At 30.8% G+C, this 21,598-nt stretch overlaps 2 protein-coding genes across 2 annotated transcripts in view; one reads left to right on the top strand and one right to left on the bottom strand.

Moving 5' to 3' along the window:
* Window positions 1-9,809, bottom strand: part of LOC130447502 (ubiquitin-like protein 3) — a 116,263-nt gene extending 106,454 nt beyond the window's left edge. Inside the window, exon 1 of the mRNA XM_056784360.1 lies at window positions 9,415-9,809. Within this exon, the coding sequence (XP_056640338.1) occupies window positions 9,415-9,444 (30 nt within the window). The 5' untranslated portion in view covers window positions 9,445-9,809. The remainder of the gene's footprint in view (window positions 1-9,414) is intronic.
* A 586-nt stretch (window positions 9,810-10,395) lies between these two features.
* Window positions 10,396-19,286, top strand: LOC130447725 (tetratricopeptide repeat protein 5-like). The gene is made up of 8 exons (XM_056784697.1): window positions 10,396-10,751; window positions 11,115-11,465; window positions 12,687-12,929; window positions 13,749-13,802; window positions 15,585-15,770; window positions 17,208-17,383; window positions 18,797-18,941; window positions 19,036-19,286. Exons 1-8 carry the CDS (start codon window positions 10,677-10,679, stop codon window positions 19,153-19,155), a joined length of 1,350 nt encoding a protein of 449 aa, XP_056640675.1. The 5' UTR covers window positions 10,396-10,676; the 3' UTR covers window positions 19,156-19,286.
* The last annotated feature ends 2,312 nt before the right edge of the window (window positions 19,287-21,598 follow it).

Below are 21,598 nucleotides of genomic sequence, written 5' to 3'. Positions count from 1 at the left end.
TCCAGACAGCTTATAACTGTGTTAAGATATTAATTCTAGATCTTATATAACGAAATTTTGTACAATTATAATAATTAAATAAAATGATTTATCAAATCAATTTTTTATTGTAAGAACCTCCAAACATCTTAAATTCAAACTTATTTAAGCTTGACGAAAGATTTTTTAATCAACGTTCGACTAGCGGCGCGCTAACAAATCGATCTTTGCGAAGGTTGAAAGAAAAAAATTAACGGCGATTACCCGCAAGGTCAAAAAGTTCAAACCGTTTCATATTATTCAGTTGTTCATCGTCCTACACAGTAAAATCAAACAATTAAAACGGTATATTTATCATCATCGCTATTAACACCGTTAGTATACTTATTTAACGTTGATACTGTTCAATTGTATTTAATTAATTGACAATTCCGACAGGGTTTTCGGAAATTAGGTATTGTTTTCAAAAGAGTGAGATCCGACACCGATTATTCGCAGTTATATTAAATGGGATCAAAAAGTTCGTATATTGACACATAGATGGCGCTACTAGTATTAAATTCATATAATTTCCAATTAGCACTTACCTCGACATGTGTAGTACTCTTATTTTGACATTCATTCTTTTCTCAGACGAAGGCAGAATGTGCTTGCATGGTATAGAAGAAAAACATTTCCTTAGTTTTGCATAAAAGAAAATGTGGCTTTTAGAGGAGGTTTATGGCTGGTTTGGTTTGGCATTCCAATGGAAGCAAAAACCGAGTTGGTTTTTATTGAGACTAGCAGCAGAGCGGAAAACCGAAACAGAAGAAATTCTATGGATTCGTCGTTTCCTAAGCTAGTTTCATGAGCGAAAACTTCCTAATGTCCTAATCAAATTGAGATAACTTTTACGAGGGTTGGGTGGCAAACGAACTTTGTCGATAAAAATCCTCATAGGGATTATGTTCTCTAATTAAGGACAAGCTTTGGGAGGAATCGGGGGCAACTTTATCTAAAGAAACGTTACCAGTTGCAGACAAACGAATTAAATAAAAAATTATCGTGTTATTTGGTAAAACTGACAAGAATATCGGGCAACAAAGTATCAATTTTCTGTTTTAAAACCTAGCTGATAAAATAAAGTGTGTAATGAGGGCGCCATATTGTCGTCTTAAAAAAGATTGCCGCATTTTTCTAAGCTACAATGTATCGTATTACGCTATTAAACACAAAGCAAATAACAATTTCTTAGGTATTCGGTCCTTTTTGATGTCATAAATATAATAATAGCATCACTTCTGTTAGTGGAGTCGATTTACGAATTCCGACCAGTCAACCAGTTTACGACAGGTAATAAAGGTATTTCTTAGAAGGTCTATAATACCAATGGGGTGTGCCTGTAGGATGGTAAAAAGGAATAAAACACGGATTCCAATTAAAATATTTATTAATGTATAACATTTTTGGAAGTCAACCTATGCGGAGAAATGAGGTAAAAAAACTTTTCTCAAGTATCCAGAAGTTGATAAGCAGTGTTTTACCTGTCTTAAATGTTGATAGAAATACGATAGCGCAGTTTCACTTATAAAATATTAACAAATATCCCGCATTTGGTATTGATCTTTCCTCAATGTCACCTTACATGCTTGGGCACAGAGAAAATAAGTTTTGGATTCCTATCAGTCCCATTCACATACATCCAAGAATACTCCTTAGACTTTACTGGATGAAGAGGCCTCATTTGGATTTAATTCATGTTAGATGGAAAACTATTAACGTATATATTTTTATTTTTCATGGTAGACAAAAACAAAATGTTTCAAACGTTTTGCGCATAAACCTTGGAGACTTGATGCTACTCCTTTGACCTTTTTCGAAGAATGAAAGATCTTGTTTGGATGCAATTGTTGTTAGAGGGATGAATATTAATCTATGTACCTCTATTCACGGTACAAAACCTCTAATTGTTTCAAACGTTTTGCGCAAATGAGCAAATAAACCTTGGAGACTTGATGCTACTCCTTTGACCTTTTTCGAAGAATGAAAGATCTTGTTTGGATGCAATTGTTGTTAGAGGGATGAATATTAATCTATGTACCTCTATTCACGGTACAAAACCTCTAATTGTTTCAAACGTTTTGCGCAAATGAGCAAATAAACGTTGGAGATTTGATGCTACTCCTTTGACCTTTTTCGAAGAATGAAAGATCTTGTTTGGATGCAATTGTTGTTAGAGGGATGAATATTAATCTATGTACTTTTATTTCATGGTACAAAACCTCTAATTGTTTCAAACGTTTTGCGCAAATGAGCAAATAAACCTTGGAGACTTGATGCTACTCCTTTGACCTTTTTCGAAGAATGAAAGATCTTGTTTGGATGCAATTGTTGTTAGAGGGATGAATATTAATCTATGTACTTCTATTCACGGTACAAAACCTCTAATTGTTTCAAACGTTTTGCGCAAATGAGCAAATAAACCTTGGAGACTTGATGCTACTCCTTTGACCTTTTTCGAAGAATGAAAGATCTTGTTTGGATGCAATTGTTGTTAGAGGGATGAATATTAATCTATGTACTTCTATTCACGGTACAAAACCTCTAATTGTTTCAAACGTTTTGCGCAAATGAGCAAATAAATGTTGGAGATTTGATGCTACTCCTTTGACCTTTTTCGAAGAATGAAAGATCTTGTTTGGATGCAATTGTTGTTAGAGGGACGAATATTAATCTATGTACTTTTATTTCATGGTACAAAACCTCTAATTGTTTCAAACGTTTTGCGCAAATGAGCAAATAAACGTTGGAGATTTGATGCTACTCCTTTGACCTTTTTCGAAGAATGAAAGATCTTGTTTGGATGCAATTGTTGTTAGAGGGATGAATATTAATCTATGTACTTTTATTTCATGGTACAAAACCTCTAATTGTTTTAAACGTTTTGCGCAAATGAGCAAATAAACCTTGGAGACTTGATGCTACTCCTTTGACCTTTTTCGAAGAATGAAAGACCTTGTTTGGATGTAATTGTTGTTGAGGGATGAATATTATTCTATGTATTTCTATTCATGGTACAAAACCTCTAATTGTTTCAAACGTTTTGCGCAAATGAGCAAATAAACGTTGGAGACTTGATGCTACTCCTTTGACCTTTTTCGAAGAATGAAAGATCTTGTTTGGATGCAATTGTTGTTAGAGGGATGAATATTAATCTATGTACTTTTATTTCATGGTACAAAACCTCTAATTGTTTTGCGCAAATGAGCAAATAAACGTTGGAGATGTTACTCCTTTGACTTTACTTAAAGTATGTATAGACATCTTTTAGATTTAATTGATGTTAGAGAGAAAATATGGACATAGTTAGTTAAATTATTCATGGTAGGTAGGTAGGAAACAAATTATTGTTTCAAGCATATTTCGTGAGAGCACAAAAATACTTACTAAGCTTGCTCAACAAGCACAAGAGCCCACGAATAAAAGAAAATGCTTATATAACCAAAACTTACAATTTTTTAAAACTCAATAACAGAATTGAGAAACTGATAGTAAATTATAGTGAAGAATCGATCTATTTAGTGATTTTTTTGAGTGGACACATTGTATATTTGCCCTTTTTGAGGTTCGCCTACGTCTGTGTTAGCTATTGTACCTATTACCTGCTTTATTGCCATCCCTACGTTTGACTGGTCAAACATAAAAAAAATTAGTTGGGGATTTTTACATGAAAACATTCGTTTCATTTCTTGACTATACAATTTTTGTTAGAGGTTTCTACCAGGAATGTTGACAACGTGATAATTTTTTTCGTGAATCTGCGGTAAAAACGAAGATTTTAAGAAAGAATTCATCGAAATCGGATAATTTTTCGATTTTCCAAAGCCAAAAAAAGTATAAAATTACGTACTTTTGGCTGAATAAACCAAGCTTAACATGACGATCTTGTTCATATCATTTCAAAAAAGATTTTGGACAGAATTTACGAATTTTGGACTAAAGTAAACCTCAGTGACAACCAGAAATAGTCATTGTTACCAAGACCAAAAATATAAATAGCAATTTATCATTTTAAATATCCCTTTTTCGGAAACCTAACGTGGTTTTACAGCACCCTTCTCACTCATTTTGACTTTAATTGTACCATAATATAGAATTTAATTAACATTCTCATTCAACCTTATATATAGTGTAACATTAAAGATATGGGAAGAATTAAGACCAACATAATTACAAAAAACGTTTATTATATTCATCTATCATATTTTTTACATAATTTGATTAAATTCACGACTTGAAAATACTTTTCCTTAAATAATTTATCACAACTAGTCCTGATATGAGTGCTTCTAGGTATTTTAATTATTCATTATTTTGCGTTACTAATTTGTTAGATATTTTATCAAGTGAACAAGTTTTCATTATTTAAAACAATTACGAGGTCTGGCTATTAAATAAGGAGACTGCGCGCCTATTAGGGCTTAGGGGTATCTAGATATCTTGTCTATGCACGTCCCAAAACACGTTTCCGTTACTATTATAGTATTTGTGCAATAGCAATCTCAAATTTCTCTTTAAAATGGAAAAAAACTTCAACTGAGAGTTATAAATTGTTTTTGAGTGGTGTTAGTGAGTACCGAGAGAGCAAATCAAAATTCAAGGCAATGTTGATCGTTTTTACGACATTAACGGTACCAAGATGACTGAATGGGTTCCAGAGGATCAGACTTACAATTGGTCAGTTTTGGCAACTCTGCGACGAATGCGTAAAAAGTTGTGGAAGAATAACTCGTGGATTTTGCACCAGGACAACACATCTGCCCACAACGCGCTATTTGTGAAGCAGTATTTGGCCTGTAAGCGCACTCCAGTGCTCGAATATCCGCCGTACTTACCAGATTTGGCACCGCGCGACTTTTTTTGTTTCCGAAGATAAAATTTGCTTTGAAAGGGACCCAATTTAAGACGATGGAAGCGATAAAGCAGAACTCCTAAAGGCACTCACCAAAGAAGACTTCCAGCACTGCATCGATCAATGGAAAAATCGTATGGAAAGGTCTGTGGCGAGAGGAGGGGAGCATATTGAAGGGGAGTATTCGGATGTAGAATAATTTAAATAATAAAACCATTTTTCGTAACTAGTCTCGTTATTCAATAGCCAGACCTCGTAATTTCAACTACAATAACGATTCCATTAAAATCTGAATTCCAGTTGATACAATTTTTATGGTTGCCATATATATAGACAAAATACTTCATGGAATGTCTGCTAGACTGTTTTCATTTGTTTTCAAATTACATAAAAGAACCTCACAACTCTCAAGAATAAACAAATAAACGCCTAAACAACTAAAGGCTACATAACTTGTTATGAACAGAGCGATATTGCTCAATAAGCTTAATATTTGCCAAAACGAGCGCCGGCGAGTTTGCAAATTACGCAATACTGTTACCGAAATGGCAGACAAAATAAAAAATTTAAAAGTAAAAATGTACTAATTATCTCAACACTCTTGATGGGAACCATTAGGACCTGTTAATCATATAGTTAAGTGATACAAAGGGTCCCTTATTTTATCCTCTATTGACGTATTGTATCGCATTATCTAATTTTTGTCTTATATTATTGTGACTGTGAAGAACCTCAAATTTACCTACTTAATTATTGTATTCGCCAAGATTTATTTTACGTTGACCGCTCCTAATAGGAGCCAACGTTTTAGTTAAGTGATTCCAAGTGTTCCTTAGACACTTGAAATTCCATTATCGTATCAAATTACTTACTTTATATTGATGTGACTTTAACGATCATAAATATTTAGTTCTATAATTAATTATAAATTTTGTATACTATAAGATTAGTATTTAAGACAGCATATACAAGGAGACTGTGTTCTTAGTAGTTTGACATTCGTCGAGTACAGTAGTTAGATTATTGAAACCATTTTAAAAAGTAAAAATGTACCAAACATCCCCACTCTCCCTTACTTATATGTTTGGAGTATCTCAATAAAATTGATAGAGTTTTTATAAAAATATAATTGACTTAATTCAATTTTCATTAGTTATAGTATAATTACTTGTTTATCATATCTAAATTGTCTAATTGACCTCCCTATCCACCTAAAAATATTTACTTAACATAATTTAAACAATGTAGATTTATAATTTGAATTTAGGAGTCAAAAAAGTGTTTGAATCAAATTAGTTTGCCGCCAGATGTTGAAAGGATCCAAAATTTCCAAAAGCTTTTACTCTTGGTTTCCTATGGTATGTTTCAAAGACCAAAGGCAACGGAGGGGACAAAAAAAAAGATAAATAAACATTTGTTTGTAGGCGGAATTTGAGACACTATCAAAGAAATGACTGCAGTAGTAAAAGGAAGTAATGAAATCCTTGAAATGTGTTCATTTTGTGAAAAGATTTACAACCCCATGGTGAAGTGTTAGAAATGTAGTTATTTTTAAAAGGAAAAATGTTGAAAGCTATTTTAGATGGCCTGTAGTTAAAAGTATCTTTTTCTGTCATTAGTTTTCAGCAGTTTTTCTAGTTGGTAATTTGTTTGGGTATTTGACTCCAAACTGCCACTAAATTTTAAGAAGAGGTGTTGATGTTTTGTTACATGATAGATTGTTTACATTTAAAGACAGATTTTTTGAAAGGCCCATTTTTTATTTGGAAAATAACATTATTCAACACTTAAATCCTTCAAAGGGGAAAAATTTATAATTTGAAAAAAAGATGATTATATTTCATAACAAATAGCAGCACAACATATCAGTGACTAAATTGTAACATAACACTAATAAAAATATTCAAATTATATTCTTTTTTTGACATAATAGTTTATAAATTAAAAAATGTTGGAAGACTATTCTGATATCTAATTTTTATAAACAATGAATTCATTTAAAATAAAAACTTGATATCCAGAACTTAGTTTTCCATACTATTATATATAAATTTAAAATTGTACATTGATTTCTTTCTACTAGTATCATTTTCAATGACATCTTCATCACTCTTGCTGTCACAATCTGCAGACTTTAGTTATCTTCGAGACCTACCCACAACATTTTGATATAGACATATAAAAAACTGGTTTTTGGTGTTTCTGGTTTGTTAATGTTTAGATATTTGACATTTCACTTTACCATTTTTGTGGTGTCTACTTCTTTCTACTCTTTTCTATTTTTTATTATACTTATTACACTTTCTTCGCTTCTTACTCAGTGTTTCAGCCAGCGTTTCGTTTCATGTGTGCTATTGTCTTTTTGCTTATTTGATGTTTTCCATTCATACTAAATGTCTAGCTGTCTTTAATCCCAATATTGTAATGAAGGCTGTATTTGTAATTATTTTCATCTATCTTTTGGGGTCGTATTAAGGAATCTTTCCTTAACATGCAAACTTTTTGACTCGAGTAATTCCTTGATACAGAAAAGTTTCACTGTTTTCTCTCTTGTTTCAGCTTCTTGTGCTCCTGTTCTCTTATCTTCATCTATCTTTCGTGGTCTTATCAAATTATCTTTCCTTAATATCCAAACTTTTTGACTCAAACTATTCCTTGATACACTAGGGTTTCATTGTTTTTTCTCTTCTTTAGTTTGTTCCATCTTCTTGTGTTATTGTCAATTTTTACTTGTAAACATTGAAACGTTTTGATACTTCAATACAAAACATAAATATGGTATTACAAAACTAATTATATCACTTGTGTCTTAGGTGTTACCTAAGGCTTTGACAATGTTTGGTGTTAGGTTAAATTTTCAATATCAGAAATATCTTAACATAACTTACCCGAAACTTATAAGATTTCCAATGAGTGATAGAGATTTTAGAATAAGAGCAGATAATACAGCTATACTTGCAGTTTGTGAAAATATAATAGATATTCAAATAAAAATCAATATACCACATTAGTTAGAGATAATAAAATTTATTTTCTACCCTCCATTTTCCTCAAGATAGAATTGAAAGCTGTATAACAAGCTTTACTAGGTACTTGTAAGATTTCTAGTATTAAATGTTTGAACCTCTCCTCATAACTTCAGGATACACATAAAAGTAAATACTTCTAATTTTGATTAGAAGGTCAAACAAATATTTGTAAATACATAAACATATAATAGGTTTCACTTAAATACAGTTATATATTTATTTAGATAAACTGATTTCCACAACCTCTCTTAACAGCAGCTCATTATTATTTGTGGAAGTATTCAAAACAGCTGCATAAAGAAGCTTTTTATCAGAGAAATAGCCAAGTGAGCTAATTAATTTATTATTGATATCTTCATGATTATAGGTCAGTAGAAATTAATTTAATTGCATTATGTTCTTTCCAAAATAAATACAAACTTTGTTATCAATAGTTTCAATTTGATAATTAGTTTGATTAACTATGTAAGTGTCAACAGCACATAGTATGAGAGTCTAAAGTTAAAAACATTTAGGCATATATCTAATTTGAAAATTAAGGAGAAAGTAGTGGATCTTGAGAGGATCCTTGTGAAACTCCAAAGCTCATCACTGATAGCGCAACTTAACATAAAAAATTATTTAAGCAGAATTTAGATTGTGGTAATAATATAGTACTTTTTAGTACTGTTTCCCAGTAACCTTCTTCTAATTACTAATGTTTATCCCTAGCAAGAGAACAGTTAAGGACAATAAGTAAGGTTTTTAACCTTGATGGCTGTTTTTTATATATTTATTCATTTTCATTTAGATTAGATAAAAAAATTAATAGTATTTAAAAACCATATTTTTTCAAAAATAAAATAATTTAATTACACTGATGTATTAACCTCAATATTTTTAGAAATAAGGTTTTTCGTTAAAATAAAAAAATCAAAATCAGTATTTGTATACTATTTGTTTTTATATTTAAAAAAAAAATGTAATGTATATTATATTATGGTATAACAGCATTCAAACTAGTATTGTGTAAACTAATAAATTGTAAAAAATATGCTTCTTCATGCAGCTGTGTGTGGCCTAGATTAAACAGGTATATACTTGTCATTTCTTTCATTCTATTATAATGAAAAGACTTCCCTCCTTGTTTTATTCTACTTACTGCATCAAGTGTTGTATTGCAGAAATTACTTATTAATGAGAGTATAACTATTAACTAAACAAGAAAAAGACGAATGGTTTTATGACATCCAAATTAGTTTTTATATTTGGCGTTATTTGCCACGAAAATATTTGAGAAACATCAATTGCATATTTTACTGTTAAAGTTCTTATTAATTAGGACATTAAGGACAATGTACTATAATACTTGAAGAATCCTACAGTATATGCAGAGTAAACTACAGTAGAAAGTAGTTTATACACTAGCAAGGCGATGAAATATGAAAAGACGTTCTGTGGGGTAAAAAACTAGGTCGCCTTTCAATGTCTTCTCGCAAGGAAGGGTGCGGTTGTCAATACAAAATTAAAATTTACCTTATCTGCTGGGATATGCCTGCTCGACATGATCTTCAAAATAAATCAATCCAAAAAACCTCCAATATGACTAGAACTCGAAAATGTCACAACTCCATGACACAGAACCTTGCACTCAACACTTTCAAAATAGTTTATAGCTAAACATTTTTATTCATCACTTTAACAATGTGAACACATCCAACATAACATTTGAGCACAATTCACTGAAATTAATGTCTGAACACAAAATGGATCAACTTGACTATAGGGTTGATAAAATAGAGAAAATACAACAATGCACAGCAAGGCAGGCCAATGTAGGCTCTCTCGCGGAGCTTGCGCCTTCACCTTCCGTTAGCCACTACTAATCTGTTATTATACTTATTTGTGTTCTATTCTGTCTACTACCTCGACTCTCAGGATATTTTATAAAAGCCGCAGTAACTTCACTGCCATCTATCAACAGAATATGGAAGTAATAAAGTATCTTATTGAATCGGTATAGGGATCTATTTTTCCTGATGAACACGGATGCCAGTTAGTTAGAAGCTAAAATCCTGAAATCCTGCGAAATTTTGAAATAAAGCTCTTGAAGTGGGAACTACGAGAAAGTAGTATTTTATTTATTCAACTACTTTGGTGAAAATATAAACAATAAGAGTCTAAGTAGAATTAACTAAAATTCCTAAAATACCTAATAAAGTAGACCTCATAAAATAAATTGATTCAGTCCAAATCTGAATCAATTTTTTGGTAATACATTGCTGCAAAAATTCAATCTATTTTCAAATCTGTAGAAAATGTGAAATTTTAGCAAGTACCGCTATTTGAAACCGAGCTTTTTGTTATAAGGAGCCCTTCCATCGTTATGGTCTTATGGCGGTTTCTTAACTGAGTTCTGTTAAGATTTACTGGTGAAAACCCTATTTCAGTATAGCACTGGAATACGGTAAAGTTCAAATTCTGATTAAGAGTTCACACCGTCTAATGTACATGATATACACATTTCGGAAAGTATTATGAGCGCCTATTCCTATTATTGAATCGAGGAACAGAATTCTATGCATCGTGAGATCTGGCATTCTTGCTGATAGGCGTATTCGATTAATTGTTTTCTGCTATTGCATGGAACCATCTTTGATTGGTATTCGCTTCAGAGTCTGAAGTTCAGACTTTTTGACATTACGTCAACCAACTTAACCTCACTGAAAAAAAAAAATAACAAAAACAAGACACTATTTAAATTGAAATGTTTTTAGTTGTTATTAATAAAATATAAGATGGAGAATTTAAATCGAGATGTGACAAAATGTCAATGTGAAAATGAACATGAAGATATAGTAAAATACTTATTAGTAAGTTCGTATCATGTCCTTTTTAGTAAAAATTGTGTGCAGGTGTTGACTTATCCTGTACTTACTAATTTTGACAAATATTAGTTTTTTGACCATAACAGGAAATAGATCGAAATATAATATTTTTATTTTCTAATAGTAGTTTTTTCGTGATGAATCGCATTAATTTAGGTCTCTTTTAATGGAACATCAGTTTAAAATAACAGGTAAAAATTGAGGTCGATTTTTATCTGTTATTGTCTATCAAAAGATACTTAAAATCAAGACGATTCATCACGAAAAACATACAAAAAGGTCTAAAAAGTGAAAAGAGAATATTTTTTTCTATTCACATAATTTAACTCTGAAGAAAGTATTTTTTAGGATGAAACTAAAGACCTGTACAACTTTAGAGATAGATATTTTGAAACTCATAATATCGATGAAGCAATTAACAAGGAAGTAGACATAGAGAAATTACTTAAAAAGAAACTAGAAATTTTTGAGGATCATGAAAAATTGATTACAGACGAGAATAGAGCAAAATACAATTATTTAAAAGGAAAGTTATTAAATGTGACTCCATTTTATAATAAAGAAGCCGAAAGTTTATTATCAAAAAGTATTAAACTGGATCCCAAGTTAGTAGATGCTTGGAATGAACTTGGGGAATGCTATTGGAAGAATGATGATCTAAAGAAGAGTATCAACTGTTTTGAAGGAGCTTTAAAAGAAGTTAGTTAATCAATGATATAGTGATGTAAAATGCGCAACCATTCATAAGTTTGGGCGTATACCCTGCAAAAAATGCCCAGAATACTTGCATATTTTGAGAAATTATTGAATTATTCTTATTAAGGGGGGTAAGGTTTTAAAAGTGATTTTTTATGACGGACGTGAGTAATATAATCAATAAAACACCATGCATGCTGAAAAACAAACAAACAATTTTTCTGAATTCATATAATAAAATATGTAATGCTTTTTCAGAAAAAAAAAATAGAAGTAAAAACAGATATACATTTTAAGATACCTAAATCAAATTTTTATTTTGGTGTCTAAATAACATATGTATTAAACCAGATCCCAAGTCAGCTAATAAAAAACAAATGGAATGTAATTTTACACAGCTTCATGCACTTTCACTGTTATCTTCAGAGGAGTAAAGTTGCTCAGATTCAGATTCATCAAATTTTGATTCTTTAGACCCTTAAATTATATCATTATTTTGTGCACCTATCTTCTCGTCATTCTGCTTCATTATTCTCTTCAGGGTTTTGTGCATCAAATTCCATGAATCCAGCCAAATTTGTTAAATGTTCTTTTAGTGGCAGTAGATGTTAATGGTGCCATAAGAATTTTTATTACAACTAATCCCTAATTCACAAGATCCTCTTAATCCTCGCCACCACAGTAAAAGATTTACATGACTTTTGTTTTCCAGCCCTTTCCACAAAAATTGTCTGGACCAAATTCCTTGTTTTTTTCCATAATCAGCAATTTTCTCTATCACTTGACATACATCCAACCCTGCATATATGAAGCTTATTGCCTCAAGTATATCAACAGGATTTAGTTTACAAGATTTGCTGCTGAGTGAATTGGTGCCATATCAAATCCCTTTCTACTTTTGAATTTCGTTCGAATTGCCTTCTTTTCTTTAATTTGCAGTGGAGTGGATGCTTTTCAATGAGAATTGCTTCCAAGTTATTGTATGTATTTGTGGCTCATTAGATTCTAGATTTTTATCAACTTTATCATTTTGTCAATTGTCAGAAAACATCAAAATCGAGAATTCTCTTCTTTATTTCTTGCTTAAGATATGATTTTATAAATGCCCAACCGTTGGGTTTGGCGTTTGCTTGGTCAACATCACTACAGTGGTACTATATATTAAAGTAAATAATATGCTAATATATTTTTTGATAAAGTCACTAAGCTCAGCATACTTTTTAGAATAAGAATAAGTATTCTTTGAGAAATTTATCTATGTTATTGAGGCAAGAAGTATCGAATTCTAGAGAAGAGAAAATTGAAAACATTGAAAAAGGTTTAAAGTATGCCAAAGAAGCAGTTCAGCTGGATCCACATGATGGATTATCATGGACTGTATTAGGAAACGCATATCTTTCGTCTTTTTTTGGAATTCGACAAAATCCAAAAATTTTAAAACAATGTTTGAGCGCTTATGCTCAAGCGGTAAGTAAAACTTCAATCAAAATAAAATAATATTTTTCGCGATGATTCATCTTGATTTTAGGTCTCTTTTATATGAAAATCAGATCAAAATAGCATGTGAACATTTGACATTTTGACCTATTTCTAAAAGTAAAATTTTTACTTGCTATAGACCTAAAATCAAAACAAATCATCACGAAAACCATATTAGTCTAGTCATCTTAGGCCAAATTAGGTGAATATCTCGGAAAATCGACATACCCAGTATATTACCACGTGAAAATTTGTATTTCGGCATTGAAAACCATTCTCAAAATTCATAATTAATTAAATGGTCGCTAGTTTTTAAATGAAACCTCGCAAAAATTGATTTTTTTTTACATTTTTTGTAAATATCTCGTTTTCTATGGGTTTTACGCTCTTTGTATTTATTATCAATACTGTAGAGAATTCAATTCTCTATAACTTTTGTATTTAATATTTTTTTATCCCTTGACCTGTTTTTGAGATATAGGGCGTAGAGCGCGCGGTTAGAGTCTCGATCAAAAACTCGTGATATTAAGGTTATAATTTATTGCTAAATGTATAATTATCGTTTTGGTTTGTTATTTACTCTATATTAATATCAACGTACCGATGTATAGATAAGAAAGCGAGGGATTAAGTCTTTTTTCTCTCTTGAAATGTTTCAAATAGTTTTTCAACATTTTCAATATTGAGAATGATCTAATAATAACAAATAGATCTATAAGTACTAGTTGAAGTTATTTCATTGTTTGAATTGTAATTTTATTCTGAAGGTCCTTACTTATTATATTAAGCGTTTCTTTTTTACCTTAGGAAAAAGACATTATTGCAAAAAGTACTCCAGATCTTCATTACAATAAAGGAGTGGTAAGTACTTCAGTTTATGATCACAACATCAAAATAGTTATTGACATTAAATAAATTTTTTTAATTGGTCCTTAGTACTTTTAAAAGATTAGTTTGAAAAATTCCTTTTGTTAATATTGAATTATCAGGGTTCCTACAAGTCCTGGAACACCTAGAATTTGAAGAACTTCCTTGAAAAGTCCTGGAATTAGCTCTGATGTGCTTGAACTTTATTTTTTGTATTCAATTCATAATATTTGTGCAGGTACTTTGGTTCCTCTTTCTAAAAGTAGGGTTTTACATTTTTTCTTAGCTCAAAATCTTTTCATAGCTTCTTTTTTAGACTTTATTTACTATTTTACTTTACATAGGTTAATTAAGTTTCGGTTATCACTTTTATGAAAAGTTATGTTGACCAAAACAATTACAGAAGTTTGTTTGTCATATTAGTGTGTACTCTTTTTGTTGTTGTTACCTGGTTTGCCAAATACACTGAGCATAATTCTGTTGTAGTTTTATTTTATAGTTTAAAGTGTTGAAATTTACCTCAACACACAAACAAAAACTTTCCAACTAATTTGGGAATGTTTTAGATGCGGGATTGTAGCATTAGTACACTCTGATGTTTGATGCCACAATCCCACAACTAAAACTACATATCAAAAGTTTTTCCCACCCTATAGTTTGAGTGATGCACAACAAATAAAAACAATACTATCGATTTTGATGTTTATAAATTGAAAACATCTACTATCTATCTATAATTGGTATATATGTAATTTTTTTTATTTCGGTGCACAATTTTAGCATTTTCTTTAACAATTTCGACAAATAATCGTCTTCTTTTTGGTTCCATCCGTTTTTCAGGATATTCCGAAGATGTGAAGTGAAAGTAGGACACTACTTTCTGACTTCCCTGTCTAACAACTAAATCAGGTTGAGGCCTGGCGATTGCGATGGCCAAATCATTATTTCTTTTCCAATTCTTTCAAATACTCTTTCGAGGAATGCCTGGGGTCGTTGTTGTCTATTTCGTACGCGTGTTTTTGAGTGGTGTAAGCGCTTTGGTGAGGGCCCAGAGAGCACTGAAGGTGACCAGCGCCCAGGTCGCTCTGTAACTGTTTCAACTCCGGAAACAGTGACCAAAACCAACCAGATTGTGCGTGCATATCGTCTAATGAGCAACCGGGCGATTACGAGACTGTAAACGCTTATAAAGAAACGGTTAGAAAAATTTTACACGAGAAATTACACATGACAAAGTATGTACGAAGTTGGTGCCAAAAAATCTGACTCCTGACCAAAAGCTCTTGCGTTAACGGGTCTGCTCAAATTTATTTGAAAGGTTAGAAATAGATCTGCTTTGAAAGGGACCAGATTTGAGTCGATGGAAGCACATATTGAATAGGAGTATTCAAATGTAAAATAATTTTTCTAATAAAACCCTTTTTCTTAACCAGTCTCGTTATTTAATAGCCAGATCACGTATTTCGTGAAGTGCTTATATGTTTAGTTTGTTTTCCAACATTTCCTTTCCAATTTCCTCCATTTTTTCCATTGTACTGACATTTCATTCTCACTATATCCTTTCATTTGTTTTTCTGTTTACACCTTTATCCACTTTATTCATTTCATTTTCATTTTTTTCTCTCGACGTTGTTAAATTTTGTGTCCTTGTTCCGTGGCTAATTTCACCTGAGAAAACAATTTTTTTCGAGTTTAGAACAATTATATTAAAAGTGTTTTTCCATTGGTTGTAAAACCGTTTAAGATAATTGCAGAAGTACAATTGAATGTTTCCAGACTTTAAGATACGAAGAAGAATTCAAGTTAGCATTAGAATCTTTCAATAAAGCTTCCATGTACAATCCGACTTGGGATCCCCCGAAACTAAAAGAAACACAATTGGTTCAATATTTGAATGATATAAAAGAATTTGTTTCGACATCAGGCAAAATGAAAGCAAAACGGTTAAATCAATTACTACAGGTATGTCTGGAATAAAAATTTCTCTTCAAAAACTATTTATTATTAGAGTGGTCTTTCGTAAACTAATATTAAATATTGTGTTCCATGATGCATAAAAAAGGTTTAAGGCAAATTCTAAATTGATAAACAATGTTTTAAGGGTCGCTATCTACCTTTAAGGGTCAAATTTACAACATAGAGTAAAGCTGGAGATTAACCTGAAGTTTAAACTCTAATTTAAACAATATTGCTCTGTTTTCAGCTTTAAAAAAACTAGGAAAAACTTCAGTTATATTTTTTTTATAATTAGAATTTGAACCTTAATCTCCAGTTTTACTTTAGGTTATGAAATTGGCCCTAAATCATTGGAATGATTACTTTTTTTCATTTTTATCAACACAATTTCGAATATATTCAAAAATTTTCGAAAAAAGTTAATGTCAATATGACTTCATCAAACAAATCTGCCATCAAATTTACGTTCAAAAGAAATTTTGTGTTTCTCACTTATTTAATTAATTTATTTATACAATTACACTAAACTAGTCACTATTTACTATACACTATGACTTATAACATTAATTTATTTGTACACACGGTTTATTTGTCTATCCCGACGTGTACATCAGATTATTTACTGACTTTCTCGTTGATAAACAAGCGAGTATTTATGCAAAAACAGTTTCTCTATAAATCGATTGTAGAAAGTAAACAAACAAGCAAATAAAAAGGCCTTTCTAGGAATGGATTCTATAAAAACTATATTGTATATCGCCGGTGTATATAAAGACATGTAAACAATCTTTCTTATAACCGCCCCATCCGCCAAACTTTAGACTCTTCTATCATAACCAAACAGGACCGGTTTTACGAGCGTTGACGAGTTTGTAACAACAGTTTCAAAACAAAAAGAAGAAGCGTGGAAAATGATTTTGGAAGACCTTTTTGATATTACTCATGACAATGCTTTGAGTTTTCAAGGAGATAAAGACAAAAAGAACGTCCCGGTAAAATGGAAAGCGTTTATAAAATTTTTGTAAGGAAATAATTGAAGTACGTCGAGAAAAAAAAATTGAAAAAAGAAGTTAATATAATTATATGCAAAATTATTTCAATTGGTGATCCTCCTCTAAAGGAACGAAAGGGGCCCAAGATCAGTAAAAAGAGTTTTTAGTTAACGTGCCTTTGACAGTTCACTGGGATGGAAAGATTTCGAAGGAGATTTTAGGAAGAAGAATTTTCTTTTCATCAAATATGAAATTTTAAGTTGTGGTAGCGGCCTCTAAAGTTTTTTTTGCAGAACAGATCAATTGACAGGGCGTCCTTAAGAAAATTACTAACCTAATCATCCTGATATTTATTTTGTATAAAAATATAATTTTGCTATAAAAAAAATTGATAGTAAATTATACATTTTTTTGATAAAATCTCGAATGTAGAATATAAGTTCTGTTTTAGTCTATAGATTCCAAACAATTAGGACCTTACGAGGGAGGTAGTTACACATCACCAAATGAAATTAAAGTCAAATTAGTAGAAACCAAATTAAAAGAACTTAAAAATGGGTTAAATGAAGAAGTGGTAGTGTTAGGAAAAGTTGTATGTTCCGTCAGAAACGAAGACATAGTACCTTTGTAAGTATAATTCTATATAAAAATAAAAAAAATAATCAGCCACCTAGCCCTGCCTAATGTGTATTTAACACGTTTACTGCCAACAATTTTCAACAACATATCTTGTAAATACAAATAAAATCATCAAATTATTCTCTTATGCCAGTCCTACCCTGTTTGTTGCTTACGTAGCCCTGCCTAATGTGTATTTAACACGTTCACTGCCAACAATTTTCAACAACGTATCTTGTAAATACGAATAAAATCATCAAATTATTCTCTTATGCCAGTCCTACCATGTTTGTTACTTACGTAGCCCTGCCTAAAGTGTATTTAACACGTTCACTGCCAACAATTTTCAATTACTTATCTTGTAAATACAAATAAAATCATCAAATTATTCTCTTATGCCAGTCCTACCCTGTTTGTTGCTTACCTAGCCCTGCCTAATGTGTATTTAACACGTTTACTGCCAACAATTTTCAACAACTTATCTTGTAAATACAAATAAAATCATCAAATTATTCTCTTATGTTAGTCCTACCCTGTTTGTTGCTTACGTAGCCTTGCCTAATAATAAAAATAAGTAAAAAATGAAAATAGTTGTTTTCTCTCGATTATTTTTAATTACATACATAAATTTAAAAAATGTGTGACGTCACATCAGGAGGGGGGGTTATAAAAATGTGACAACTTGTGACAAGCACGGGGGGAGGGGTTCAAAAGTCCTAAAATTCGTGTGACGTACTTTATGGATGGCCCCATACACATAAAATCATCAAATTATTCTCTTATGCCAGTCCTACCCTGTTTGTAGCTTACCTAGCCCTGCCTAATGTGTATTTAACACGTTCACTGCCAACAATTTTCAACAACGTATCTTGTAAATACAAATAAAATCATCAAATTATTCTCTTATGCCAGTCCTACCATGTTTGTTACTTATGTAGCCCTGCCTAAAGTGTATTTAACACGTTCACTGCCAACAATTTTCAACAACGTATCTTGTAAATACAAATAAAATCATCAAATTATTCTCTTATGCCAGTCCTACCATGTTTGTTACTTACGTAGCCCTGCCTAAAGTGTATTTAACACGTTCACTGCCAACAATTTTCAATTACTTATCTTGTAAATACAAATAAAATCATCAAATTATTCTCTTATGCCAGTCCTACCCTGTTTGTTGCTTACCTAGCCCTGCCTAATGTGTATTTAACACGTTTACTGCCAACAATTTTCAACAACTTGTCAATAGGGGTCATCCATAAAGTACGTCACACATTAATGGGGAGGGAGGGTATGACCGAAGTGTGACATCGTGTGACAAGGGGCATTATCGAATTTTTTACTTACACCAGTTTTGCCCTGTTTGCTTTTTACGTTGTCCTGTGTATTTAACAAATGAACAAATATATCAAATATTAATTTCAGTACGTTTTGTATGGTGGATAAGGACGGTACTTGTGTAGTAGTTACAATTTTCAATTTAGCTGCTGGTAAGGGTGTTATAATAGGAGATTCGGTGGCTATAGCAGAACCATTTGTGACAGATGTCGATTTTAATTATAAAAATGTGGTAAGAATTATTTAATTTTTGTTGCAACATTTGATTCCGATATTAATTTAGCTGAAAAACCTTTCACTAATTAAAATTGTAATTTTCTTTTGAGGACTACAAATTTAGACTGATTCGTGTTGAAAATCCAGTGATATTAATTGTGAATGGTAAAAAGCTGAAGAGAGAAATACAAGCCGATGTCCAAATGTCAATATTTAAAAGATCTGACTGATATTATTTCTTAGAATATATACTTAATCTTAATAACAGCTTTAAATTGATAAATAATAATCTAAATAGATTTTAGAACAACTAGAACATGTAAATATTATTTTTTTTTAATAAACACACTTTTTAATAATATATTTTTTAATTAATTACCTTTCCCAGTAAGGTGTGGATTATGGGAAAAATGAAATAATCTGGTATATGATTATTGGGGTGTTGTTTCTCTAGATCTGGAAAAATTTCAATAAAACCCAACCGAATACCATTTTCTACCATTCTATTTTATGTAGCTTCATGATTGTGTGGGACATGAACATTTGGTTGTTTGAATTTTGCACATATGTGGGACATTATTTCGAAAATCATATCACTACCATTTAAATTTAGTTAATTTGGGATTCAAATCCAACATTACAAAACTATTAACCAAAAAAAGGGGAAAATCTTCTGGTGCACTAAATTTTAAAGAGAAAATGGTACAACAGAATACACTGCGAGAAAGTTTCCATACATACAAAAAGTTTATAAGTAGAGTTTTTACATTTAATAAATTTTTCTAAATAATATAAGAGTTCATTCTTATGTAATTATCAAATAAAAAAATCTGTTTTCCTTGGCTTATTTTGTTGTTAAAAACCATTTATTCAACACTTTTCAGAGCAATAGACCAAGAACCAGTGACCAATTTCAGGTAGTCATGAAATTTTCCGCAATAAATCAATACATACTGAAAATTGAAAGGCACTTATGGTAGCCCTCGGTGGCTGAGGTAGACTACCCTAAAATTTTAATAGGTATAAGAATTAAAACTTATTTTAGTTGAAGTATCAGCCATAAAATTTGAGGAAATTTTGACTCCATGAATTTTTTGCCAGAACAAGTACACATCTCCTAATTATTAACAGAACTTCATAAATGAATAATTATAGAAAAAATTCATTTTTGTCATTTCATCATTCTTGAAATTTTAACAGAAGATATAAATGATAAGTAATTCACAATTCCATCACCAACAATCAGCGCTAATGGAGAGAAAAATAAAAATTGTACAGGAAAAATATGGAAGCTGTAAAGAAGAATATATACAATTTAAGATTAATTTTTACATGCTAATTAAAAAATATAAAAGTTAGTTCGTGAAATTATTCAGTTGTTTAATAGTAGAATGTATACCAACATAAAATTATCCAATTTAGTCTCAAGTTCGCCAACTTGATATATAGTTATGTTAGCAGATCCATCTAGGGCTCTGAAATTGAATTACAAAAATGATTCAACTTTGGGCCATCTGTGTGAAACGCACGAACCACCTTTTTTATAGACGTTTTCATTTTATTTTTGCAATTCAAGTTCAGAGCCCTAGATAAATCTGCTAGCATAACTATGTATCAAGTTGGCGAACTTGAGACCAAATTGGATAATTTAATGTTGGTATACATTCTACAGTTTCTCTTGATGATTCATTAATCTTTATAGATGTGTTATGCTCGTGTTTTTGTGTCGTTTTGTTTATATTATAGTGTTAGTTGTGTTTAATTTTTCAAAATGACTTTCAATAAATGTTGTGTATAACATTGAGAATCGGTTAATGTAATGCATTTATTTCGAAATCCTCATAAGGACTTAGAAGTTTTAATAAATTATTGCCGGCTATAAACAACACTAAATTAACTGCAATGGATTTGTTATGAAGTACAAATGATAAATTTTTTTTAAATTAGGCTCCTAATCATCATCTTAATTGGTTATGTTTGTATGCAATATTTTATTTAAAAATATATATTTTCTACAAGTTGTATTTTCATGTTATTAATAAATAATAGATTAGATCATTATTAAAATTGAAGGATCATCATATTTTTTCCAAAATCCGATTTGTGCTCTTACAATAACTTTAATATTTTTCTTCTAACAAGATTACAACTAATAAATTTCCAATATTATTTTTTTCACAATAGTTTTCAAAATATGATTTTTTGTGGTACTATATCTTGAAAATGTGCCATTTTCAGAAATATTACAAACAAAAACATAAATTTGAAAGTTTTTTGGTAGTAAAGTAGTAAGTATGAACAGTTTGAATCGACGTCAATTTTGTTAAAACAAAGAACATTGTGATCAATCTAAATATAGTTGATCTCTGATCGGATGCGACACTCCAAACTGTTTGAAGATTCCTACTTTTTACTTATACCTCTGTTAAGAACTCCAAAATGTAAGGAAAATAATAGAGAAAACTACGTGTCAGATACAGGTAAGAGCAATGAACCTTCTACAGAACCTCCTAGAAGAAAAGTATTTCAATATTTTTCATAGTATTCTTGACAATTACCTAGAGAATATTTATGTCAAAGGTATAGAAAAATCTTTCTAAAGTAATGTTTCAATAAGATTAAGAGAAATATATGGCATTATGTATAATTTTAAATTTATATCTATTAAGATCC

The sequence above is a fragment of the Diorhabda sublineata genome, chromosome 8 (genome assembly GCF_026230105.1).
Source record: "Diorhabda sublineata isolate icDioSubl1.1 chromosome 8, icDioSubl1.1, whole genome shotgun sequence".
Classification (NCBI taxonomy): Eukaryota; Metazoa; Arthropoda; class Insecta; order Coleoptera; family Chrysomelidae; genus Diorhabda; species Diorhabda sublineata.
Note: the sequence above shows the minus strand (reverse complement) of the source record. Positions and strands in the feature narration are given on the sequence as shown.